General features: G+C 46.7%; 3 protein-coding genes and 1 pseudogene across 8 annotated transcripts in view; 2 read left to right on the top strand and 2 right to left on the bottom strand.

Annotated features, from left to right (window-relative positions):
• The window catches only part of kcnt2b (potassium sodium-activated channel subfamily T member 2b), a gene marked incomplete at both ends in the record, with an annotated part of 63,045 nt that extends 51,584 nt beyond the window's left edge, over positions 1-11,461 (bottom strand). The window contains one exon of the mRNA XM_083650160.1: positions 11,373-11,461. Coding sequence (XP_083506286.1) covers positions 11,373-11,461 — 89 coding nt within the window. The remainder of the gene's footprint in view (positions 1-11,372) is intronic.
• Positions 11,462-13,380: 1,919 nt separating this feature from the next.
• On the bottom strand, positions 13,381-24,988 carry qtrt1 (queuine tRNA-ribosyltransferase 1). The gene is made up of 9 exons (XM_083649411.1): positions 24,675-24,988; positions 24,496-24,564; positions 24,225-24,363; positions 23,844-24,038; positions 19,185-19,323; positions 18,829-18,904; positions 18,603-18,712; positions 17,381-17,465; positions 13,381-13,930 (listed from the first exon to the last, which is right to left on the bottom strand). Exons 1-9 carry the CDS (start codon positions 24,960-24,962, stop codon positions 13,751-13,753), a joined length of 1,281 nt encoding a protein of 426 aa, XP_083505537.1. The 5' UTR covers positions 24,963-24,988; the 3' UTR covers positions 13,381-13,750.
• LOC310787805 (transmembrane protein 62 pseudogene) lies at positions 20,736-22,784 on the top strand (annotated as a pseudogene). Its single transcript has one exon. The product of its transcript is annotated as a transmembrane protein 62 pseudogene (transcript).
• A 99-nt stretch (positions 24,989-25,087) lies between the features above and the next one.
• The window catches only part of dnm2a (dynamin 2a), a 44,279-nt gene continuing 41,762 nt past the window's right edge, over positions 25,088-27,604 (top strand). Inside the window, exon 1 of one of the 5 annotated variants that reach the window (XM_083649409.1) lies at positions 25,088-25,631. In XM_083649409.1, coding sequence (XP_083505535.1) covers positions 25,471-25,631 — 161 coding nt within the window. In that variant the 5' untranslated portion in view covers positions 25,088-25,470. The remainder of the gene's footprint in view (positions 25,632-27,604) is intronic. The other 4 variants (XM_083649407.1, XM_083649410.1, XM_083649406.1 and 1 more) reach the window with 4 other exon arrangements.

The following is a 27,604-nucleotide window of genomic DNA, read 5'->3' as shown; positions in this document are numbered from 1 at the left end:
AACATTTGATCGAATCAACATGAAATCTCAATCCAGTTTTTCAAAGCCATCCGCAAATTATCGCATTGGAGACGATACGTGCGACACATAAGGGATGAAACACGAGAGGAAGCGTCTCCGCGGCCGCTCCCTGGAGTCTCTCGGAGCCGAAGACAATTCCTGTGGTTGTATTAAGCTAATGCAATTTGGGGAGTAGGGGAGCTGTGATCAGTGGACAACTGTGTGTTTGCGTGATTCCCTCTCAGCGGTGTAGCACACAGCGCCTCCCCGCCCCCACACTGACTGACGCCACCGGGCCTATCGGTAGCTAACCGCATGACCCTAGAGTGGCTCAGACACATGCTATCCCCACGGCCGCGGCACTAGCATCTGCGGCAGAGGAGCTCTCGAGTGTGTTGGCAGGGCTGGCCAAACCAAAAAGAAGTGGGGGGTGGTGAGGGAATTCCAGATCTTTTCAAGCTCATTAAAGCGTAGTGCAAAATAAGCCTGAAGCTCTGAAGATAATAAGGCAGTGTCAAGTGAAGTCCAGAGTATTGGTAGATGATGACCACCAGGGACACACCCTTGACTGACTATAAGCTGAGGGGAGTCTTCTAATTGTGTACTGTGGAAGAATACATTAATGGGGAGATCGAGGGGGGGGATCTCTGTGAGAGAGAGGATCTATGTCCTGTTACTGCAGAGCACCTCCGACTGGTGTCCTCCAATGATCCCTCGTCACTGACAAAGATGAGAAGAGATAGCTCTTTCATCCCATCCTGCCTTCTATATATATCCTAAATTATCCTCACCTAGCCACAGGCTGGAGAGAGAGACACCGGAGCACAAAGAAAACAATCGAATTTAATAAACTCTGACTGTGGGTGAGGCCAATTGAAGTGTCTCTCTCTCTGCCTTCAGGTAGCCTAATGGCTCCTCTGTACAATACACAGCCTTCTGACAAAGGGAACAGCGGCTCTCCGGCATCATGTGCGCAATCTGCTCTTCAGGAGGAGGATCACACGGAGGCGGTATGTGAGCACTCCGTCCTCACAGCGCCTCCCGCACCATACGCGGTCCTACCCTCTCATCCAATTTGTTCTAATAAAGACCTGTCTTTTATGTGCAGCCTTAATGGCAGCCTCACCTCTTTATCCAATCTATCAAATGTGACTCGTCACAAGCAAATTCATTTCATAACACAGTATTACAAAAAAGAACACTGGCACATCTTGAATGTAGACCCACCGTTAGTCTCGCTGGCCAGCCTCCCCTCCCTACCGGGAGAGGAGTCTGGCGGCACAGGTCTCCATTGTGGAATTGCGATGGGCGGCGCTTAGCGGCAGTGCCCTTGGAAAATAGTTTCCAACAATCCAACTTGCCATTTTCAGCGTGTAGCAACGGACTAGCATGTAGGTTTCTGCCGTTCGCTTGCTAGCTAGTTAGCGTTGTTGTTTTCACTGAGGCGGCAGGGCACTATTTACAGCGACACACAGGGAGGAGGGAGCGGAAGCCGCTCTGATTGACATGGTCGGAGCCAATGACAGAGCTTGTAATAAGCCGGGAGTGGCCATCCGGCAGCGACTGAAACAGTCGCTCCAATGGGAGAGCAGCTGTAGAGCAAGGGAGGGCTTATCCCAGTTGCCTGTTTCCATGCCGCCAGACTTGACACCCGAAAGAGCCCATGCGTTCCTGGATAAACTACAAGGCAATTTCAGATGCAACTCGTGTACGCAATGTAACTTCACAACAAGAAGCGCCCACTTGAACCACCCACTGGATGGTGAAGCCATTGAAACAAAAGGCAAGATCCTATCCTTTACCACCAATGTGATCTACATGCTAACGTGCTCCTGTGGACTGGGTTATGTGTGTAAGACGACCAGAGCATTACAGACCCGCACAGCAGAACACCGTAGTCATAGTCCTACTGTATGTACGCACAGGTGATACAAAGAGCCCTGTTGCAAGACACTATAATGAACTTAAACCATGCTGTGGCTTCTCTTCGTTACCCAGGTATCAAACAAGTTCTCCCACAAAGAAGAAAAGGAGACACAGAGAGATGGCTTCTCCCAAGGATAACTTTACTGGATAATATACTATCTGCAGAAAAGGGCTCCTCGTGGTCTGAATGAAGGTTTCTCCATCTGCCCTTCCTATAAATGATTAGTGGGTCAAGCATGGGTTTAAATATCTATTATTTTGCTTCTGAGATAGCCTTTTTTGTCTTTTTGATAAAAAAATATCTTCCTTTTTGATTAACATTTTTGACAACTTAATAAACTTAATGAGAACACTTCCTTCATGTATTATATTTTGTTGTTGTTTTGGTTGTTTATTGTTGTTTTCCTTTTGGGGGGGAGGGAAAAGTTACATCTATGCATATCTATTCATGAGACTGCAGTGCCCCTTATAACTTCGGATTTTAGAACTAGCATTTTTTTTAATAGGCCCTTTCGTGTATTTTTCATATGCTACTTAGTTGAATCATATTCTAACATTAACTAATTTACTTTATTTCTAGCAATATCAAATCAGGATTGGGTCATTTCCCCCGCTCTTCTCATTGTTTGTTGTTTGTTTTGTTTTTTTGGTCATTGTTCTTGATGTTTGATGTAAATGAGGAACATCTGAACCTGTTTGATTCATTGCAAACCTAACATGATGAAGAGCCCGTGAGGGCTCGAAACGTCATGTAGAATGAAACAGAAAAAATATTGGTCGCGAGTCTTCATGAATTGTACTGTATGAAGCGTCTTTGTCAATATTAATTAGGTTGTGGTTGTCAGCAGCTTTGTTTCTAATTAACAGTAAGGGACATGGGACAGTGTTCCATTCATCAGGCCTGAAATGTCAGTCTTATCAGCACAAAGCTCTCTGAACACTCCCCTCAATTTGTTGCGGCTGCCATCAATTATGCAAAGCCAGCCATTTAATTTCCATTAGAAACGCAGTATAATAAAGTTAAGTTCACTTCACTCTGGATGTTTACCAGCAGAATATTTAATTTCCATTAGAAACGGAGTATAATAAAGTAAGTTCACTTCACTCTGGATGCTTACCAGCAGAATATTTAATTTCCATTAGAAACGGAGTAAAGTAAGTTGACTTCACTCTGGATGTTTACCAACAGAATATGACTGAGTATAATAAAGTAAGTTCACTTCACTCTGGATGCTTACCAGCAGAAAATGCGCACGGCTGCGCAGTGTTTTGCACGAGTCATCAAATAGATTAGCTCTGCATGCTCCCTCGTCACCCTGCGTTTCCCTCGTAGCCTCAAATCTGATCAAATCACTTTTTCCCCCACTGTGTTTTCTCATCATACATTCCATCTGTATCGCTAACAACCTCTCTTTATGCAAGCTCAAGCTGCGCAGACACGTCGCATCATTCGTCCACAATGCTAGTCCTCCACAGAGACACGCGGCAGATTAGCTTACTAAACTATCTTATTGCCGTATTAATGATATAACTGACAACCAACTAACTGCGAGCGGTGAGGCTGGCTAAATAACTCCGGGGTCCACTACAGTGAACTCAAGGCTTTGTACACCTGGCATGGCCATATTGACTATATTGATGGATCATGCTCCACTTTGTCTTTAGCAGATTAGGCCTTGGCTGGATGGATTAGGGGGGATGCGGAGGGAGTGGGAGCACGGGGACAGAGGCTGGCGGAGACAAGGCTGAGACTGTGATTGAGCGAGAGAAGATGTGGAGGCTGCCATTTGTATGGTAATCCTGGACCTGGAGGAAAGCTCCCCGCTGAGGCCGTCCATCACGCAGCGACAGAGACTCTGTTGCATTTGATTTCACGTCCAAAAGAATTTTGAGTTGTGAGCAGGTGGGAGTCAAGTGTGCGTTTGGAGGCTGTTATGAGCGTGCTATATCACCACGGAGTGGAACGGCATCGCGTGTGGATGATGCCGTGTTAATCAGATCACAGTCATTGCTGTGCAGAGAGAGCTATACCCAATCTTTTCCCCCAACGTTACACAATGGGTGCATTTGTGACGAAAGAGAATGAAGGACTGGAAGGTGGGAGCGTTTTGAACCAGACTGGGAAGATTTACAATGTGTTCTCCCAGACGCTCAGAAAATCACAGATCGATGCTAATATATCAACAACCAACCAAATAAATCCACCTCTGGGCTCGATATCAGGTTCACTACGCAAAAGACAGAGTGCTCCTTTGACTGGCAAATGTCTTATCAGGTTGGAGAAGATAAGTGTTTCACAGTGTAGTCACATGACCTTTCCCCGATCAGAACGGAAGCATCTGACTCACTGCCAGAGAATATAAAGGCTGCTTGTGGAGTCAGAGCGGCGGCATTAAAACAATCCTACTGCTCAGCTGCTGACACACTTTCTGCAGGCCGACCTGCTTGAACTCTGCCACACTACATCTGTGCAGCTCTGAGTGAGTGGCTTCCTGATCGTCACAGGCAGGCAGGGGTGTTTCTGGTCATTACGAGCCCCGCGCTCAGGAGTGCACTGTCCACCATTATTCCATCGATGTCAAACGTCTGCCTCTCTGCCCATCCGCACCTCAAACACACCTCCGCAGACTAATTTACCGATCGACTGTCGGACACATCCCCAATGGTGAAATGATGGATTTTGGGCTCTACACTGAAATGGTTTTCATTGAGCAGGTCAAAAAGACCTCAGAAAATACTGGCGTGGGTGAACGAAACTATAGACCGTATAAAATGACGTCTGGACATAGCTACCATGTCACCCGTTGGTTTTCAGACTCACATTTTGAAGCCTCAAGGTTGGCATTTTCACCGTCGCCACCTTGGTTATTTGGAGCCAGAAGTGACGTGCATTTGGAAAGGCCGCACCGCGGCTGCTATTGGTCCGTAATGGGCGAACTGCACGATCACTGGACAGGTGACCTACTCGAAACAATTTACATAATTGCTAAATTAACATCGTGCTGTCTTGAAGAAGACTTGAAACTGGCGATTGAGGCCATAAACTCATTAGGAAAGTGTTTACTGGGGCCATAAATTAAGTGAGAAGTAGCGCCATTTTACCATTCAATTCTATGTAACCAGACTTCTTTTCGCAGCCAGTGGAGTCGTCCCCTGCAGGCCATTCGAAATAATGCAGGTTTAAGCCCAGGCAGATTAGGCAACCCCTCCAAGAAGAGTGTGTGTGTGTGTGTGTGTGAGTGTGTGTGTGTGTGTGTGTGTGTGTGTGTGTGTGTGTGTGTGTGTGTGTGTGTGTGTGTGTGTGTGTGTGTGTGTGTGTGTGTGTGTGTGTGTCATCGACATGAGTGTGTGTGTGCGTGTGTGCGTGTGTGTGTGTGTGTGCGTGTGATAAATTCCAAATAAATTCCCATCTTTTAAAGGTCCAAAAGCTGGCTATGGCCCACTCTATTCCACCGAGTCCGAGGAGAGGCTCGGGGGGGGGAACACAGTATTGGAGGCACTTCAATCAGAACAAAGATGGAGCGGCGAGGGGGAGAGAGAAGAGGAGAGGAGAGGGTTAAAGATGCAAGCTGAGAGGAGAGGGAGAGGGAGAGAGGAGGAGAGATGGTCAACAGAGAGTAACAGGGGGAGAGGGAGAGAAGAGGAGAGATGGTCCACAGAGAGTAACAGGAGGAGAGGGAGAGAAGAGGAGAGATGGTCCACAGAGAGTAACAGGAGGAGAGGGAGAGATGGTCCACAGAGAGTAACAGGAGGAGAGGGAGAGATGGTACACAGAGAGTAACAGGAGGAGAGGGAGAGATGGTACACAGAGAGTAACAGGAGGAGAGGGAGAGATGGTACACAGAGAGTAACAGGAGGAGAGGGAGAGATGGTACACAGAGAGTAACAGGAGGAGAGGGAGAGATGGTACACAGAGAGTAACAGGAGGAGAGGGAGAGATGGTACACAGAGAGTAACAGGGGGAGAGGGAGAGAAGAGGAGAGATGGTACACAGAGAGTAACAGGAGGAGAGGGAGAGAGGAGGAGAGATGGTCCACAGAGAGTAACAGGAGGAGAGGGAGAGAAGAGGAGAGATGGTCAACAGAGAGTAACAGGAGGAGAGGGAGAGAAGAGGAGAGATGGTCAACAGAGAGTAACAGGAGGAGAGGGAGAGAAGAGGAGAGATGGTCAACAGAGAGTAACAGGAGGAGAGGGAGAGAAGAGGAGAGATGGTCCACAGAGAGTAACAGGGGGAGAGGGAGAGAGGAGGAGAGATGGTCAACAGAGAGTAACAGGAGGAGAGGGAGAGATGGTACACAGAGAGTAACAGGAGGAGAGGGAGAGAGGAGGAGAGATGGTCCACAGAGAGTAACAGGAGGAGAGGGAGAGAAGAGGAGAGATGGTCAACAGAGAGTAACAGGAGGAGAGGGAGAGATGGTCCACAGAGAGTAACAGGAGGAGAGGGAGAGAAGAGGAGAGATGGTCAACAGAGAGTAACAGGAGGAGAGGGAGAGAAGAGGAGAGATGGTCAACAGAGAGTAACAGGGGGAGAGGGAGAGAAGAGGAGAGATGGTCAACAGAGAGTAACAGGAGGAGAGGGAGAGAAGAGGAGAGATGGTCAACAGAGAGTAACAGGAGGAGAGGGAGAGAAGAGGAGAGATGGTCAACAGAGAGTAACAGGGGGAGAGGGAGAGAAGAGGAGAGATGGTCAACAGAGAGTAACAGGAGGAGAGGGAGAGAAGAGGAGAGATGGTCAACAGAGAGTAACAGGAGGAGAGGGAGAGATGGTCCACAGAGAGTAACAGGAGGAGAGGGAGAGAGGAGGAGAGATGGTCCACAGAGAGTAACAGGGGGAGAGGGAGAGATGGTCCACAGAGAGTAACAGGAGGAGAGGGAGAGAGGAGGAGAGATGGTCCACAGAGAGTAACAGGGGGAGAGGGAGAGATGGTCCACAGAGAGTAACAGGAGGAGAGGGAGAGAGGAGGAGAGATGGTCCACAGAGAGTAACAGGAGGAGAGGGAGAGATGAGGAGAGATGGTCCACAGAGAGTAACAGGAGGAGAGGGAGAGAGGAGGAGAGATGGTCCACAGAGAGTAACAGAAGGAGAGGGAGAGAGGAGGAGAGATGGTCCACAGAGAGTAACAGGAGGAGAGGGAGAGAAGAGGAGAGATGGTTCACAGAGAGTAACAGGAGGAGAGGGAGAGAGGAGAGATGCTCCACAGAGAGTAACAGGAGGAGAGGGAGAGAGGAGGAGAGATGCTCCACAGAGAGGAACAGGAGGAGAGGGAGAGAGAGGAGGAGAGATGCTCCACAGAGAGTAACAGGAGGAGAGATGGTCCACAGAGAGGAACAGGAGGAGAGGGAGAGAGAGGAGGAGAGATGCTCCACAGAGAGGAACAGGAGGAGAGGGAGAGAGGAGGAGAGATGGTCCACAGAGAGTAACAGGAGGAGAGATGGTCCACAGAGAGGAACAGGAGGAGAGGGAGAGAGAGGAGGAGAGATGCTCCACAGAGAGGAACAGGAGGAGAGGGCTTACAGGGCTCAGTGATGTATGTTTTCCCAGTGCAGAGTGTGAGCAATAATGTGTTAAGGATATAACTTATGCGTGGACATGTGTGTGCTTCGATGTGCGAGAGTGCGTGCGTGCCCGGATGCGGCCGGTCATATCTGCTATCCGCTTGTCTGTGCATACCTGCATCTATAGGGATGCTCTGGAGAGATTGATGAGAGCGGAGCGGCTGTGGAGCCAAGCTGTACAAACCCTGTGCCACTCAGCCGTGGAATTAAGCCGATCAGCACTATTAATCAGAGCAGTCTCCTTCATCGCTCCATTTGATAGCAGTTAACGTTCCCTGGGTGCCGACATCAACACCTTGACCCATGAATGAGCGATCTTTCTCTCTCGCTCTTTGTCCCTCACACGCATCTTACAAGGGCCTGCATGTATGCATCATATACACACACGCTTAATACACACAGATACAAATATGTTCAATGTAACTGCAATGCAATTGTATTCAGGCAAATTTGGAAATGTTCTCCACTGTCCAGGGCGTTTCCTGCATAGAGAATTATTTTTACCACCCCCCACCCCCCACCCCATAACCCGAACCCCCCCGCCGCCCCCCGGGGAAATAAAAGAAAAGAGAATAGGAGGTTTAAGCCTTATAAATTTAAACATCCCAATATATTGTGAGGGGAATTACTTCATTACTTGATTCTGGGTTGCAAGAAAGCCAAGCACAAATCCACAATAGCTGCAACCACCTATAATGTGGTCATATAATTTATTTCTGAAATGCAGGATGGCAGGGGTATGAGCACAAACACACACCTTTACACACACACACACACACACACACACACACACACACACTTGACCTCCATGCCAAATTTCCGCCTCGTAGGGTGAAAACTGTGCCTGCCAAGCAAAGGGTGGTGAACTTTTTGTGGACCGACCGACCAACCGACCGACCGACTTATAATAGAGCTGCTATTCGCAGCAAAAAAAAATCTTGACAATGACTGATATATTTGAGTTCAGGACAACTCTGACTGCATATTAACTCAAAATAAAGCATTTTTACTGTATCATTTTAGAGAGTTTCAACGTGAAAGTCCCACATGTGTACCTTGAAATGGCTTCCTTTCTGAAACTGGAGGTGCTGTAAAAACACATTGCTCCATAAATTCAGTCTTTATGTGGACTGTTCATGCTTACGGTCGTGTGTAGTCAGTCACCCCCCCAAAGGCCCATTCTGAGCCAGATTCAAGTGGCAGGAGGGAAGGTGTGTGTGCTGATCACTCCAGCGTAACAACAGCAGAATGAATACCATATAAACGCCTACCACCAGTTTCATTTGCTGCCCTCTAGACTAGAGCCTTCATGTGATGGACAGCATCATATTCCTGGAAACTCATCTGGGAATGCATTATCCATACTGCAAGGGTGTTTTGGGAGTATTAACAGCTGTTGCAGCCCCCACCACACGCACACATGCACACGCACACACACACACACACACACACACACACACACAAACACACACACACACGCACACACACACACACACACACACAGAGCGAGGGTCGCTGCAGCATCTCAACCAAACAACTAGATGACTCACTATGTTTACATCCCCATTCCCCGCTATACTGCTATCTTGTTTGTGTCACATCACATCCATTTGGCAAAATCATCTCCGCTGTTTTCAGATGTTTTGGTTTTATCTCTCTCCGTGGAGAGTGATATATCTTGGCTATAATGAGTCTTTACTCTTTAGCTGCGAGCAGCAGCTCTATAAGTCACTCTGTCGGTCTGTCGGTCCCTCGGTCCACAAAAAGTTCACCACCCTTTAGTGGCCACATTTTTTCGCTCTAGGAGGCTGAGATTTGGCATGGAGGTCAAGGGTGTGTTTGTGTTCATGCCAATTGACTAAAAGGGGGGCGGTGGGGGGCACATTTTGAAATGCAGGGTGGCAGAGGCAGAGTAGCTGCCCCTGCCATCCTGCATTTTGGAAATTCGCATATGTGTTCGCAGCTATTGCGAATTTGCGCTTGTTTTAAGGACTTCCAAGAAACAAGCAGCCCCTCCTGCTGTAAGGGTTAATGTGAACCGCCTCCGGAACAGATGCGGTACGGCTCCGGTACGGCTGCGAACAGACCCACACTCATGTAATCTGTCAGACGTATGCGGGATCCGACAAAAACAGAACAGGTGCGTAATTTTTCCGTACCGCATGTATCGCCCATCTATTAACATGGGCGAGAGTCGATCCGGCAGTTTTACTGGATCCGCAATGCATCTGGTGTACATTGCCTGTAACAATATACCGTTTTACCTTGATATCGAGCCACCACGATTATTGCACCGTATATTTCCCTGTAACCGTGCCCACAATATGCTGCACAATATGCACAGCGCCACACTCCACTACAAATAAATTAATAATGGAGTTCAATCAACAACAACAAAAATCTTCAAAGCAAAATAGTGATTTGTTGTATGGGGCATATACTATATTTAAATAGGGGAGGGGGGTTATACCATGAAATACCGTATACTGTGATATTTTGGTAGATACAGTACGTACGGTACCGTGAAATTTCATATCATTACATCCCTGAGCTCCTGCTACAGAAACCAGGTAATCAAGTGAGTGAGCGAGGTCACACTGTACTCTGGCTTGGAAACATTAATTTGCCTTGGGCAAATGTAGAAGGCCACTGGTGAGCGGATGGCCATGAGGAGAGTGTGCAGGGCCTGCAGGATGAGGCCTTCACTTGAGCAAAATGAGATAGCCCAAACATACAGAAGATGTAAAGGATAGTGTACATTCATCTACAAGCACTGTTTGCTACTGTAAATAAAAGAGACAATAGCTACTCCAGCAATATGTGCGCTATATAGCTCACACAGTGTCAATCTGTTATTGACACGGTAAACGCCTACAGGTGCCATGTCATGTGCCTCAGCAGCAGCAGTGTCTCTCTGGTGATGAATGTTGATGATCTGACCCTTAAATGATAACCTCTTCCATCACAGAGGATTGCACTTATTAAATTGCCTTAACTTTGACCGTGTGCTCCAGCTTGTTTCTTTCTCATGTGTAACCTCTTCCATCACTTCTAGGCTTTCAATATTCCCTCAATTAGGCCTACCTGGCTGACTCCAAACACCCACTCCCTTCTACAAGCAAGTGTTTTGGCTCTTTTCTCACATAGCAATAACAGGTGTGAAATGGGGGTTAAGATTTTCCATTAGGCGCTGAGCTGTAGCCTAATTAAATAGCCAGATGCATATTCATATGGCAAGCACATGAAATCCACTGTCCTCGTAGTTTAAGCAAAGGTTAATTGCCAGTTGGTGAGAACACCCACGTGAAATTGCCTTTGCGGGTGGCAGGTGGCTCAAAGTATAGGCTTTATAAGTAATTACAATGAATCTACCTGACATGGGCCCTCCTTCCCCCCACATGGCTCTTTCATGATTTCCCTCCTGATGTGTGTGTGCCACTCAAGGAAATGTTTTCCCCTCTCAATGTTTATAGATGGGCCACTTTTAGAACATGACACACAAATAAACATTAATTAATGATGGCTATCTTTTCAGAATTTTAGCTACTGGAACGTCATTTAGTAGGATTACTAAGCTAGTTTTGGTATTTAGTACGAGGCTATGTAGGCTAATAGCCGGCTATTAACATAGTAGTAGTATGTATTAAAAGAAGCCGCTCAGCCTCGGCGTACACGCACGGGAGCGAGCTCAAAACCTGTTGCTGCAGCACCTGCACCGCTGACAGTAAAAGGGCTCAGTGAGATTACACATTACTTGAAGATAAAATGCAAAACAATGCTTAAAAAAAATTACGCTCTCATGGCGCATATGCGCAATGGGTTCAGTGCGTTGCGCGTAAACGGTGCATTTTTGAGCCAAGTTTGCAGCCTGTGCCTGGCTGTATCCTTACCTGTCGTCGGTCTGCCAGTCCCCGAGCAACAGGTCTCGGAACCGGTACCGCGGAGGCAGCGGGAGCACCTCCTTCTCCAGCTCGACCATGGTCCTCCTCCTCTGCGGCCAGAGACAGACAGAGAGACCCTGAAGGGAGCACCGCAAACCGCACCTCCACACCGAGGAGGATCTCCCCAAAACCAACTCCGTTCCTTCCTTTTGCTATTCAAAACGCAAATGAATCATAAACGGACGCCTCATGGCATCTCCCCACCCACAAATCAACTTCTTTCTTTTCTTTTCTTTTTCTGCGGCTCCGGTCACATGCAGCCCTACTTTCCCCCTGCCGAGGCAACAGGTCGAGGATGTTCAGAATCAGCAGGTGGTGCGTGGGGGAGGCTCCACTTTGACTGTGACAGCTGCTGGAGAGACACTGGCTGCATCTCAGCATCCTCCCCGTCTGCGCGCCTCACGTACTGACGGCAAAAGCTATGTAACCAACCGATAAGGAATACTATTAGTGCGATCACTTTTCATTTCAGAGAGAGAGCGCTGTGTGACCATAATAAAAGGACATACTGTATACCGGTATTTCAAACAAATTGATGATGATCCCCTAAAAAAACGACTATAGGCTAATAGTCCTATAGGGTCTTAAAGTGCATCTCAATAATCACTAGTGAGTTTATAACAAGCTATCTCACTTAATCTCCTATATGGTATCACCATAATATTTCCATATGAACTTATAGTTTGCCTATGTAGCACATAGACAGTAACCCAAAACAAAGTATGACTGACTGTAGTTTTTTTTTAGACTATTTTAGCAGGCACATTTGGGAATTTTCAGAGCTTGCTGAAATAGAAGGCACATCCAATTTATTTGGCAACCCATTTGGTTGTGCATATTCATTTTCAAACGCTTGACACGATTCTGCACAGCTTGGCAATAAGCTCTGGTGCTGGGCTTTTTCTTTGCACATAGGCCTACATCATAAAATTACCTGAAGGAGGAACAAAAAACAAAATAAATGTTAAAACAATACACAATTATGACCGAAATACAAAGTCCCTAAAGGAATATTATAGTGATATGATGGGATATTTAAAAAAATCTGTAGGGTAAACTCAACACAGGCACTAGCCAGACACATTTCACAGCAACCGTTTTGAGGTGGGAATATAAATGAGCCAGTAAAGCAGGTGTTCCAGTGCCAGGGACCACATTAATGTTATTGGTTAAACCGTCACCTGCTTACTTCCTGCTCTACTACCTCAAAACTATTGCTGTGAAAATGGCCTTGAGTGCCCCCTTGAGATAGTATAAATTAGGCCTATATTCATTATAGGGGTTTTAGAAGAATACTCAAATTATGAGGTCAAATGATGCATCATCCATTTTCATAGTGATTCTCTATTATATGCGGACAGAGGTTTCATCCTTGGACCCTGGACCGTGGTCATGACAGAAGCTGCAATGACATTCAAACACCCTGCTCGAGAGAAATGTTGACTCAAAGCCATAGACAACAGGTGTTATTCAAATCAACTTCTGATATGATTAATATTCATGAGCTACAACTGATCAAACACTTCTGTGAACTCCACGCAAAACCTGTGTGTCAGAGGTTGAGAAATGGACTCCCATTAACTGAACTGATGAGAAAATGAATAACAACGAACAACATGTTTATGATCCAATATTAGATGATTTGCTGGATAATTGTGATGTTTTTCATGCCTACATTTTGGATCATGTTGAATCTAGCTATCTATATCTATCTTTTTTTTTTTATTACTTGAGCTGCTGTTTAATGGGTTGGGAAACATATACAGCATATGGTCACACTTTGTTCTGGTTTTGTCTATTTTGCCCTCTGGTGGTCATGTCATGAGCACACCACCATGCTAATCTACTATTCAAACGGGTTAGATGAGAACTACTAGTCTGTCAGGCCAGAGTGAAAGAGCAAGACACACCATTTATTAACTTGCCACATTTGGCAAATACAAGATCCTAATGCGCTCAGAAACAAAAATGACAAAGGGCTTGAGATGAAGGCAAAATATGGTATTTCAAGTCGGTGCTGTTGCGTAGCCATGGTAACAACAAAAAAATGTCAGAGGAGATAGTTCATGCGTTTCAAAGCTCATCCAAACCCCATTCAGTCTCACATTATCATAATGTGTTACTCCAAGGGCAATTTTCAGAGGGTGAGTTAAGGAAGTTGTTTCAAAAAGACAATCCGGCTTTATCTTCAATCCAGAGGCCATTTTCCGATATAACTGGCAATGCAAATAAAATACAAGAGTAGAAAATATGAATCTATGACATAAAATGTAAAAAAAGGATATAAAAAGTCTCAGTCATCGCTAGACATTTGTCCTCCAGTGTGATTAAGACAAACAGTTCCCGTGGCAGCTCTGGTCCAGTGTGATGTTGACAGAGGCGAGAGCGTCCACCGCCCAGCCAGGGTACTGCTCAGCGGAGGGGAACAGCCGACTCATGAACGTCCTTATAAATTCAGGGAAGCGGCCTTCCACAATGCTCTGCCGCACAGAGCCCATCAGGGTGAGCTGCAGAAATACAGACAGGGGTGAGCTGCAGAAATACAGACACGTTGCACTTGATGAATCAAAAGACAAAGCAATGTGGGTAAGTAGATAGAGATGGGAGTGCTGCATTGGGTCAATGAAGCAGAGTTTGTAGAGTCAAAATCTAAGTTTGTCAGGAAATAAAATGAGGTGCTCCTCAATAAAAATAAAAACAGTGACTATCCAGAGTGTGAAGGAGGTCCACAGGTGTAGGCGGCAGCCAGGAGAAGAGCATCCGAGGCACTCTGAAGTGGTTATAAAAATCCTTTATTAATAGAGCAGGGATACAAACCGGTTTATATCCCTGCTGTATTCAAAGATTTTTATAACTACTTCAGAGTGCCTCGGATGCTTTTCTCCTGGCTGCCGCCCACATCTGTGGACCTCCTTCACACTCTGGACAGTCACTGTTTTGATCTCTAAAGCAATGTGGTTATTGATCTCCACAGGGAAATTATCTTTTCTCTCGCGCTCTCGAACCTCAGCATCCCCGAGGCTGGTAAGGAATTCATTGTGGGTCTTGTTGTGGATGTTTGGGGGCTGGAACCTGGGCCCTGTGGTTGGAAGAGCGGTCTACCTACTCGTGTTTTATTCCCTTAAAACTGCCCCTAAAATCAACTTCAGACCTGTTAATCATCATTGTTTACATATTAATTTTTTATTGTATTAATTTGGGGGTTAGGATTAAAAACCATATAGAGTTTTTATAAAGTCACCCCCCCCCCCCCCCCCTAGCCTGGGTAAACCCATCCCCCACGTGACCTGCTCTCAGACCTGTTCTCTAGTGACTGGGAACTGAGAGAGCAGGTCACGTGGTGGCTGGGTTTACCTAGGCTACCCCCCCCCCCCCCCCCCCCCCGCCCACCACACAAAAAGGGGGGGGGGGGGGGTTCACCTTTATTAGTTAAGACAGTACAGTAAAGGTAGGAGAAGGGAGAGAGTGGATGACATGCAGCAGCGGCAAACGTCCAGGGGGGTCGGATTCGAACCCAGGCCGGCTGCGGGAAGGACTAAGCCTTTACGGTATGCTCTCTGCCAGGTGAACCATCACTTCTTTTTTTAACTCTTTATTTTGAGTTAACAAAATTCACATTAAAGACATACATAGACACTCACAAGAAAAGAAGAAAGACAGAAAATTAAACTGAACAAAACAAAAGTGCATGGAAGGGGTGCTACTCAGTCTCTACGCCCTTCCGTCCATTCCGACAGGACCATTAACTCATTGAGTGCCAATAACGACAATCGTCGTCAATTCGATTAGTGACGTAGAGTGCCAATGACGACGATTGTCGTCAATTGCATTTTTTGACGGTGGGACGTGGATCAAAGCCTATTACATCTCCTATAAAAATATGGGAGCTATTGAAGGTGTATAACCTATTTTACAGACCCATTAGGTGGCGACAGTGCTCTCCAGATTAGAGAAAGGTCCGGAAAACAGCAGGAAAAAGCCCCGTGATGAAAGCGAAACCGCTCATGCTGCAGCCAGAGCCATATAGATGGCTCTGGCTGCAGCTGACGTTGGCTGCGAACAGCAGTCAATCCGCGCCCACAACTGAGCCTCTCTGCCTCTGTCTGTCTGTCTGCATAGTTTCTCCACACGATTAGCCGCCAGAAAGGCAGCATCCGACGCCGAAGGGCCAAACCTTTCCCTGCAGTCCGGTTTGGCATTTCCTTGTCGCGCTGGGAGCCGGCGCACAAAAACGGAGCGCTCCGAAAATAGACTGGGTGCGTGAGGCTGTGTGTTAGTGTGGGGAGGAGTTTGCAGCTGAGGGGGGGAGAGGGGGGTGGGGCACGCAGGGCACCACACAACTACACCACGTCACTACATCAGAAAATATTAGCTTCAGACTCAGTGAATGTGCTTGAAATGCTTCTTTTCACAAAAGGCGGAATATCTCAGCTTCTAATTTGAAACGTGTCTTTTTGCTCAAAACAACCTATCTTCTCCGGCTCATAACTAAAGAACAGAAAATGGTATCAATAAACTTTTTTTTGCAGATGATAGAAGAGAGTCTCATCGTTCTTTGTGCGTGTTCGGTGTTTACATAGTAATATCACACAATATTCTGTGGGCCTCGAGAAATCACTGAAAACGCTCTGAAACTCTGGCACTCTCCAAAAGTGGCTGGCACTCAATGAGTTAAAGGATCCTACTCATCTTTTGCCCTGAAAGCGGTCCACTTTGCCCAGCGGCAGTCATGGGTCTTAGCCTTCATTCTAAGATAATAAGTCTGTTTCTCCATGGAATATATCTCTCCTACTATATCCATCCATTGATCTGCTCCTGGGGGATCTTTCTTGAGGCAATTCTTCATAATGGCCTTTTCCCCAGCAAGTACGTGCTGCACGGGTGCACGGTGGCTCAGTGGTAGAGCTGTCGCCTCATAGTCAGAAGGTCCTGAGTTCGATTCTCGCCTGGGACACTGTGGGCGCTGTGGTTGTGTTCCCCCCCATATCTTCAGTGCCTACTGCCCAGGTGGGGTATCTCGTCGTAAGGGCCTTTCTCTCTGTGTGGAGTTTGCATGTTCTCCCCGTGCTCCCCCAGGGGGTTCCTCCGTATATAACCCCCCCACTAAAAACATGCAGAAGATCAGATCGTCATCGTCATCCGACCAGTGACGACAACACCCGAAGTTGGTCCCCGGGCGCTGTACGAGAAAGCGACCACTGCTCCTGGCCTGCCCCCCGAAGGAAAGGACATGCCTGGATGGGTTAAATGCAGAGGACACTTTTCACCGGCCACCGTCAGCATGAGTGTGTTGTGGCCGCATGCATGTGTTGTGGTGTTCGTGTGACAATAAAAGATGGGGCTTGTCCCGTTACGAGAGTTTTTTTAAAGTATAAGAATCTTAAAAAGATAGAAGTCTTAAGACTTGATGCCTTAAGAATGACATCCTCTGTAAACAAACCCAAGTACACAGTCTGGGGCTCCTTGGGGAACTCATAGCCTAGGGTTTCCTTCATAATCTGGATAATAGTTTCCCAAAATGTGTGTATTTTTATGCACACCCAGAAGATGTGAGAATGATTGGCGTTCATCAACCCACACTGTCTCCAGCAGGGCTGGGTGAACCATCACGTTTAGCTTTTATTTTAGCTTCAGTTTTGGCGGTGGTGGTGATATTTGACTTTGATACCTTCACATAGCTTTTGAGTATTCTTAGTAGCATAAAAAAGAATTGTAGCAAAACAAAATGTGGGGAAAAAAGTTCACGAACTTTGAGCCTCATTCACTGGAACACCACCCTCATTACAGCAATGATCGTGTGACTGAAAATGTGTTGAACAAACATTTTATATTTCACTAGAAATATCGCTTGTGTGTCTCATTTCTAGTTTGTATTGTATTTTGATGTTTGGTTTTAATCTTAGTTTTGGATATTAATTATGATCATCTTTCTGTTCAGTGGCTCTTCCAATACTGACCTGGTAGGCGATGTTGTGGACGGTGACGTGATGCATGGCTGCAGTATCAGTCTTGAACAGAGCATGCAGGTACGCCCGACTGTGCCTGAAGAAAAGAAAATAGCGAAATAATTGACCACTTCCTTCCATCAATACATTTTTCCAAACAGATCTTTGGTACAAAATGTCCAAGCATCAGTCATAAGAGGCAATTTGCAGCAGAGCACACTCAGAACCTCATTCAAACGCTTCACAAGTTTTCTAATTTCAGAGCGCTCTCTGGATGAGTTGTTGGAATATTTAGAGCCAAATGAGATCAAACTGACCATAGAGACAGTCGGCATGTGTGGGAACACCCACAAAATGTTAAACGGCTGGCGCGCGAGTGGGGTAAAACCGCCGATATATCTCATGGGCTGACTCACCAAAAGACGGTGCTGCAGCTCTAAACTACAGGTTTGGGGGTTCTAGAGCAGAACACAAGACGTCTGCTCAGATGTGCGTTCACTGCGGTGGTGAAATCCCCGATCGTGTCTGCCTGGGCTGGGCTAACAGCTAAATTCTAACTTTGCTGAATGGATAGAACGGGGGATTTACCCCACCCTGACCACGCCCCCAGCCAGGCTGAGCCAGCTAACCCAGCGTCTATTGTGGGCGTTCCTAGAGCCTGTATGGGCGTTCCCGGACATGCCGACTGTCTCTATCTCAGGACCTGCAAAGCCATACAGATTATCTGTTACTGATACTTAGGACGTAAAGATATTCAATCAATCAATCAACCTATATTATCAGACACAAGGTCCATAGAAAAACACATACATGAACAACACTTAAGAAAAATAAAACACACAAGAAAGAATTAAGATCTTTGTATGTACATCAAACACATATATGCTCATGTTTTTGTAGCTTTTGGGGAGCTATTGTTGATTAATTTTACAACATTTATGGGGCTAGGGAACAAACAAGACGCGGAAACGTCTGTCCCCGCTGGCCAGCCTGCAGCACAGTCCATACGGATAGAGTGTGCAGAGAACGCAACATTTACACTCGATGCACTGCACAAGACGGTTATCCCGCTAGTAGTAGTAGTAATAACAATAATAACAATAATAATAATCAGAATAATATTAATAATAATAATCAGAATAATATGTCAGACTGCATTTACGCACAACAACACTTAACAAGAATAAACACTTCACTGGCAAATACTGTGTTCTGTTGCTTGGTCTGTATGTACCTCTTGCAGGTGGGGCACTGGCAGTCTGGGTCTATGGGCTGGAAGTCCTTGGCATACTGCCTCTGCTTTACCTGCAGAGATCCCCAAGGCACCAAGGCAGAGCCAAACCTCTGGGGTGACAGAAACAAGATTAGTCACAAACATTGTCAGGGATTCGCATCTTTTACTGGCAGACAAGGAAAGACTGATTTTGTCAGTGTGTGCCCGTAAAGAGGGGAGCACTCACCGCAGTGCGGGTGGGGAAGACGCAGTCAAACATGTCACATCCCAGAGCGACGCACACCACCAGATCCACAGCATATCTGAAACACATGAGAAACACACACGTTCCTAGGCAGGTTTATTACACCGCAAGGCAAGGCAAGTTTATAGTACATCTCATACACAGAGACAATGCAAAGTGCGTTACATGAAACGGATCAAAAGAAAAGAACATGCGGGGGAGGGGGGGGGGGGGGCGGGGGGCTATCAGACCTCACTGCCATTTTGCAGACGTGGCTAGTGTTCCCAATACCACTATATAGTACAGACACCACAGCCACAGGTCTCACGAGGAAATGGCCTGCATACAGATGGACATACCCAACACCCATGAGGTAGCGGGGCTTCTCTCGGGGCAGGTGGTCTGTGCTAAGGGTCACCATCCTCCAGAAGTCGTCCTTCTCCTCTCCTCCACTCAGGCCACCGATGGCAAAACCAGGAACGTCACGCTGAGTCATTTCTAAAGGGACGAGAATAAATATCTGAACCACCGGTATGACCCCTTTACATCTGGCATTAACGTCAGACTAACTTTAGTGTAACATTTGTCTTAAGCAGATCTGATTAGAAAAAAGTATTTTAAATACAAGGGATACAGCAGTATTGTAACTGCAGAATATACGAGTGAGTGGAGAAAAAAAGGCGATATTGATCAGTGACTGTGGCAAATCGCCTTGCATAATGATGGTGACAATTGATCGTTTAGATATTATTTGCTTAAGACAGGTGTAGCACTTTGCTTCATGTTTGGTAGGGGCTGGGTGATATGGCCCAAAAATAATATCTCTGTCTAGCCTGAACAGCGATACACAATATCTCTGTATTTTCTACGAAGTAGGCTAAATGTTCAGTTGTAAGTCAAAGCCACATGTGAGATGTCACAAGCACTTTTATTAAAACAAGACTGTGATCAAATAAAATGCAAAGAGAGGGTTTCCTTCCCTGACTAATGGTGCTCCTTCACAAATTATTCATAAATTCAGTGATTCCCAAACTGTGGTCATCACCTGGTGGTCTGCCAGAGCATTGCGCTATATATATGTGCGTGCGTGCATGTGTGCGTGCGTGCGTGCGTGCGTGCGTGCGCAGACAACAGCTTTTACATACACATTAACCTTGAGGAGTAGACTTGGGCCGATTTTCGGAAATATCGCGATATTTGGGATATATCAACATTTTTACATTTGTCTTCAGAGGCTGTATGTAGCGGGCTCAATTTTAAAGCCAGAGTGAATGAGTGAGTTTCTGGTATATGATACTAGAAGACGAAGGCATCGATCGGTACCAACCATGTCATATGCTAGTTTGTTAGGAAGGTGGCTAAATAACTCCCCAAAGTTAAACTAAATTTTGGCGAGGGAAAAAACATTTTCAAATGGCTCCTCTTTGTATGTGTGTGTGTGTGTGTTATTTAGCCTTTCTGATGCTATCATATGGTTAAATCAGCAAAGTTTATTTTATGGGGGGGAAATGTTGGTATCCAGTCGAAGTGGTCCCTGGGAAATTTGGTTTGGTACATAGTGGTACTTGGTCAGAAAAGTTTGGAAACCCCCTGGTCTATGACATCGCTGATGATGCCCACATGCCTATGAGATCATTAGTGGGTATGACATCATCAGTGATTTATGACATTCCTGATGACATCACAATTCCAGTCTATTATCAGTGATATGACGTTTCTGCAAATTTTGGAGGTGATTGGAGCAACAGTAGTGCGCCTTGCAACTCCATGGACAGACACACATGGACAGTTCCCCAATTTAGTAAGGATTTCGCGCACGATGATGATGTCACAATGACTGACATCAGAATCAGCGGCAGCTACTAAAGGAGGATGCTGAGGCTGTTGGGCTGAAGGCTCTGTGCCACTACAGGATGCTCAGACTGTTTGCCGTGCTGGTGATCGTTGGACTGGCCCTGGCGTGCATCACCTCCTCTTTGCTGGAAAGCTACGACACGGCTTCACACCCTAACCTGAGTGTCCAGCGCTTCACTGCTGGTGATGGACATGAATCCAAGGGGAGTTTTCCACCATTCCCCGGAGGTGAGATGGATAATATATTCTGGTTTATACAGGTGTCTGACATCCATATTAGTCGATTTCATGACTCAAGACGCATTTCAGATTTTGAAAAGTTCTGCACTGATACCATGGAAGTGATCAAACCAGCTCTAGTGCTTGCGACAGGGGATCTGACGGACGCCAAAACGGAGGGTAAGGGGGGTTCCCTTCAGTATGAGGTGGAGTGGCAGGCCTACCACAATGTGCTGAAGAGGTCGCGTGTGATGGAGCGCACCAGGTGGATTGACATCCGTGGAAATCATGACACCTTCAACATCATATCATTGGACAGCGTCAAAAACTATTACAGAACGTACTCTGCTAATCAGAAAGTGGGTTCTTTCCACTATGTTCACAAAACCCCCTTTGGCAACTACTCCTTCATCTGCGCGGACGCCACCCTCACTCCAGGACCCAAGAAGCCGTACAATTTCTTTGGTATTCTTGACCAAACTCAAATGGACTTGCTGGCCACGTTCAGAGCTGAGAGCCTGAAAAGCAACCAGTCCATCTGGTTTGGCCACTACACCACCTCCACTGTCATCTCACCCTCTCCAGGTGTCCGGGAAATGATGAGCTCTGCTGTCGCCTATCTGTGTGGCCACCTGCACACTCTGGCAGGCCTGATGCCCGTCCTCCACTCCCGACACCCCCGAGGCACCCTGGAGCTGGAGCTAGGCGACTGGAAGGACAACCGCAGGTACAGAGTTCTGGCCTTCGATCACGACCTGCTGAGTTTCTCTGACCTGACGTTTGAGCAGTGGCCTGTAGTGCTCATCACCAACCCCAAGGAGGCTCAGTACCTGCATCCTGCAAGGGAGCCGCTGGGGCGAATACGGAGATCGACGCACATCAGGATGTTGGCCTTCTCTGAGGCTCTAATCACAGCGGTGCATGTGAGTGTAGATGGTAAGCTGCTGGGGAAAGGCCACTCTGCTGGAGGCCCTCTGTATATCGTGCTATGGGACCCCTCTCTCTACCTCACTGGGCTGCACACCGTTAGTGTTCAAGTGGAGGACTCGGCAGGCCGGTGGACAGTGCGAGAGCAGCAGTTCACTCTGGAGGAGAACCTGACTCCCAGCTTTGGTTTCATGCAGTCCTTCATCCTCCTCACAGACTACTACATCCTGGGCCGGCTGGCCTTTTTTGTCACGATGCTGCTGAACGTCGGTGTGCTGCTGGTTTTCAGGTTCCTGTGTGTTCCCCCTGGCAGAGCGTCTACTACAGAGTTGACCTCTCAGGTGTGCATGTCACTCCACCTGGTCAGTAAAATGGACACCTTCTACTACTCTCTCCTGCTGTTCAACCTGTGGACGGCCTTAGGGCCGTGGTTCATAGGAGAGCTGATAGACGGCCACATCGGTGCCTGCTTCGCGTTCGGGGTGTTCATCGACGGACACTTCCTGGAGGGCAGCCTCACTTATGTTGTTGGAGTCGGTCAACTGCTGTTCTTCAACATGCCCCTCACCTCTTACCTCTGCTGGAGCCTCCATCAGCGTTGCCGTGGCAACACCTTCTATAACCACTTCATGAGGATGGGCTGCAGCTGGCAGACTCTGGTGCTCCACCTGTTCATGCTGCTGCTGCTCACCTGGCAGGTCTCCTCCTGCTACTTCCTCCTGGAGTGCTATGGAACTTTGGCCTTTTTCCTCTCTCCGGTTCACACGTGGGCACTAGGGCTCAGCCTGCTATTGGTCTATCACGCCTGGACAGGCCCCGCCCCTAAACTCTGCGACAACAGAAAGAGCAGCTCGCCGCTAGCCTCCGCAACAATGGAAAGAGCAGCTCTCCCTCTTAACAGTAGTTGCACTGCGTCAAGCGTGACTCAGGTTGTATTTTGCCATCTCTTTCCACCCTGACATGCTTTCCCCACACATCATACCCCTCCTTCTCTTTCACTCTTCCTCCCAAAGCCACTTTACATCACTCACTAAGTCACTATCCTGTTTCTAGAGCGAATCAAAATCATCTGAATCAGCTTTATTGGCCAAGTATGCACAAACAAGTTAAAACAAACAAGGCACGGTACATTGAAACATTTACAAAAGTTTGCATCAACTACAATAAACGTGGTGTAAAGTGTCTATTTGATCTCTTTTATTTTATGTATATATGAAAGAATGTATATGTACAGTATGTATAAATAAGCCACACAGGATCATAAACAAAGGCTTATGCAGATATATTGCAGTTATTTACGGTTCAATGTGAACAAGGCTTTGAGTCAGATATTGCTGTTATTTCCCAGTAAATGTACATCAAATTGTGTGTGTGTGTGTGTGTGCGCGCACACAATGTTTATTTAATATGCATGCTATCATAGAGCAGTGGTTCCCAAAGTGGGGGTCGGGAGTGTCCCCCCGGGGAGTCGCGGGCCACCAATGGGTGGGTCGCGAGATTATTTCCAGAATTTGTGAATTTGGCCTAAAGAATGTGTGAACTACAAAATGTGTGAAATACAAATACATATGATTAACAAGAGCACATTTTAACCATAATTGCTACGTTTTGTTTGTTTTGTTTATGAAATTCTCATGTGCGCACAAACGTTTGTATGCTTCAACCACCTCTGGGGATAGTGGGGGTCACAAGCCTCTGGCACCGTTATTTTGGGGGTTGCGGGCTGAAAGGTTTGGGAACCGTCGTCATAGAGCACCGGTGAGCACATATCGTAGAGCAGTGACGCCAGTCTATAATGATCGAGGCGTTTATATTGGGCTGCTATTCTGAATACCATTGGAATAAAAGGCTCCATGTAAACGCAGCTATTCTTGGGTGCATTTAAACATGGATTTTTGAGGTTTTGTTCTGTCTGAATACAATATAACCAGGATGCGTCTTGTTATAATGCCAGGTGTAAAAGGTGTGGTCAAAGAAACAGAAATGAGAAGTCACGCTGACGGAGCAGGAGACGTTACCATCTAAGCAGGCCTTGCGCAGCTCGGCGTTCAGCCCACCCTGGATGATGGCAAACAGGTTCTGTTTGTGTGGATTCTTATTGGCTGCTATGCAGCGGTCCAGCCAGCGGATGGATCTGTGCATGGCTTCCTCCACCCGTGGCCCCGTCACTGTACTGCTCACCACGTCGTCCAGCTGCATCATAATGTCTGACCCTGGACCAGCAGCAGAAAGAAACATGGACAGGTTGACTATCAGCCTTTAAGGGATTCACAGGAAGATCCAGGTCTTATTTATTCAGATTATTTAGTCATAAGGATAATTCCAAAAGACAAACTAATTTAGAGACATACTCTGTGGTGAATCTGAGTGATGCTATAATACTATGTAGACCTACTGACCCAGACTGTTTTGTATATTGATGGACTTCTCAGGACTTAGGAGAATCTCTTTGCCATCGTAGGGTGACTTGAACTTGACCCCTTCCTCAGTGACCTCTGACAGTTCAACAAGAGACACCATCTGAAACCCTCCACTGTCCTGCGAGCAGAGGATTTTAGCACAAATGCAAATTAGCCGACATCATACTTTTGTGAATATGCAAAACCTCCCATGGGTTGGGTTCTCCTCTTTCACCATGCAGCCATTTATTTTTCAGAAGACAACACTCACTGTTAGGAGGTTTCTCTTCCAGTTCATGAACCCATGCAAACCATTGGCTTTCTCTATTAGTTCAGGACCCTGTGTGGAGAGGAAGAAGGTATAACATTATACACTTTAAAACAAGTTCTTCAAAAATGTGTATGGCATTGATTCATTAAAAACACATTTGAACTGGTCTCTCTACCTACCGGTCTCATACCCAAGTGGTAGGTGTTGCCAAGACATATCTGGCACCCAAGAGCCTCCAGCTGATCCACAGTGATCCCCTTCAGAGTGCCTTGTGTGCCCACAGGCATGAAAACAGGGGTGCTGACAGTGCAGTGTGGCAGCACGAGATCGCAAGCTCTTGCTTTCGTCACCGGACACTCGGCAACTATTCGTAGAGTGAGGGGAGAGACTGCAGAGATAGCTTTCTTTAAAGACATGTTGATTTCACAAGTGTTTGATTCAGCGACACACTCTATGGGCGCAGCCATGTTGCACTGAAACGTGTGACGTGACGTGAGGGGACTGCGATTGACAGTGCAATTGACCAATGGGGGAATGATGTGGTTAGAGTGAAGCGCACGCCTCTTAAATATCCAATGAAGAGGTTGGCTTCATGGATAAGCAGCGACATCGTCCAATGAATGCCATCGTTTCTCTGACAGGGGGGCGGGTCCATACTCACCGGTTTAGATCGGATGTCGTCTCGTCTGACCGGATGGTGTTGTGTGGAGGAAGTTTTGTTTTGCGAGTTTTCCGTCCGTTTGGGTTGACGTTGAGTGTTTAGTGTGTTCAAAATAAGACGAAATGATATTATTGTGAATTGGGTAATTGATAGGTGCGCAAGTTGTATCGATAGATTACAGGCGAGAGCTGTGTGAAGCGGTGGGACTGAACAGTTCAGAGTAACCCGAGCACCTTGCGGCTAAGCTAACGTTACCTAGCTAGCGCGGCTAGCCTCCGCTCTGTGTTGAGGGGCTGATCTGAACTAACGAAGCCATGGGGAACCGGGGGATGGAAGACCTGATTCCCCTGATCAACAAACTTCAAGACGCGTTCAGCTCCATTGGGCAGAGTGCAAATTTGGACCTTCCTCAGATTGCTGTGGTCGGTGGACAGAGTGCTGGAAAAAGCTCAGTCTTGGAGAATTTCGTTGGCAAGTATGTGATGGTGGTTTATAAAGTTTAACTAGCGTTTCAGATGTTACATAGAGAATGTAACGTATTTATAACGAGATCTGATTGTCGAGCAGGCAGCAGGTGTCTCAGGTTTGCACTTTGCAGACTGATAGAGTGAAACTAACGTAACGTTACTCAAATGGCACGTAACGTTTACTTTACGCATTTGTCGTAACCCAGTCACACTGTCAGCAGTGTAGCTGCCTGGCCTGGAGGTACAGTACAGCAAATATTGACGTGAATAATTGCGCCATGGATGGGACTGACTTTAGGGCTTAATATCAGTCAATATCGGCATTTAAGCCATGTAAACTACATGGTTAGACTTTAAAGAAGTGAGATGGGAGAGTGGACTACTCCCATTTGTAGTGTCTGTTAGCTGTGTGTTGGTTAGATCTGGTATGGCAATCTTTAGTATCACATTCAGCTCTTCTTTTTCTTTTCTTTTTTTGGGCGGGGGGGGGGTGGGTATTAAATTGTATACTGATGGTCTTGTTTTGCCATTTCCCTATTTGGCCTTTGTTCTGAATAGAAACCTTTTCCCCTTTGGTTCTATTAATTCCATGCCACACCCTCAATGTACTTACTACAATGGATAACGCTCAACTTTGTACTTCAGTGTGTAATTTAGCTCAAAGCTGTTGAAATGCTCATTGTTATTAGATTGGCATGTTTATTTTGTTAGCTGTTAGAGGACAAATAGGTTATAGGGAAGGCCTCATGTATACAGCAGTGGAGGTAGAGTTGCCTACTTGCCTTAAGGTTCTGATTAGTACAGTGGTTCTCTAAATGTGGTCCGGGGACCACCAGGGGTCCTTGAGGGGGTTCCAGGGGGTCTCCAGCAACCTGACGACTTGTTAAACGTCAGCATTATAATGTAGAAGAATGAGTGTTTTGATCATAGTCCCACTGTTCTTCTCTACCTGCAATACAGACAGTCATGGAACTCTGGACAAAATCATAATCTGACAATATAAATATTCTCAGATTTGGGTCTAAGAATGTGGCCCTAATGTGGAATAAAATGAGGGTCCTTGATATGAAAAACTTTGAGAAACACTATGCTAGTACTAGTGTTTATGGATTTGACTGGTCAGTGGTCTCCAACCTATTTTGTGTAATTGTCCTCGGGAACGTGATGTCAAGTGGAGACCCACTCACTTTCACCATATTCTTTGCTGTCATGCCGTGTCTGCGCTGGTGTTTTCTTTGCATTCGAGTAATTTCTTCGCGTTCGCTTCCTTTTACTGGCGGGTGGGGCGGCCGAGTTGTGTGAAAGGCTGCAATAATGGGTCTCGCGGGGGAGAGGGGGTGTGGAGCTTGAACACAGGGCAAAATGCCAGCTGGTAGTGTCCTCTTGTAGCCAATATTATGAATGAGTTACCGTTGTAAACAAGAAACAATATGGCGAAAACAATCCCAGAATGCAAAGCGCAATCACGTGGTCTCCCGAGCTCTGTATGCCTTATCAATGACACTTTGGATTGCTGTGCATGTAGCCACTCAACAAGCTGCTGACATTCCGTCAGGCAGAGCCAAACAATGCAAGCCGAGCATTGCAGACACAACTTCCCTAATTATCTTCCTATTTTGCCAGTGTTTTCTGTGGTGAAGCAGACAAAATGGGCCAAGTGTCTTTCTGTTGTGTGGTGTGAAAGTTAGCCTACAGTCCTCCTCAGGCTGCTCTGGTGTGAACGTTAGCCTACAGTCCTCCTCAGGCTGCTCTGGTGTGAAAGTTAGCCTACAGTCCTCCTCAGGCTGCTCTGGTGTGACAGTTAGCCTACAGTCCTCCTCAGGCTGCTCTGGTGTGACAGTTAGCCTACAGTCCTCCTCAGGCTGCTCTGGTGTGAACGTTAGCCTACAGTCCTCCTCAGGCTGCTCTGGTGTGAAAGTTAGCCTACAGTCCTCCTCAGGCTGCTCTGGTGTGACAGTTAGCCTACAGTCCTCCTCAGGCT

This window comes from Poromitra crassiceps, assembly GCF_964638095.1.
Source record: "Poromitra crassiceps genome assembly, chromosome: 13".
NCBI classification, from domain to species: domain Eukaryota; kingdom Metazoa; phylum Chordata; class Actinopteri; order Beryciformes; family Melamphaidae; genus Poromitra; species Poromitra crassiceps.
This window is presented reverse-complemented; position numbering and strand designations above follow the sequence as displayed.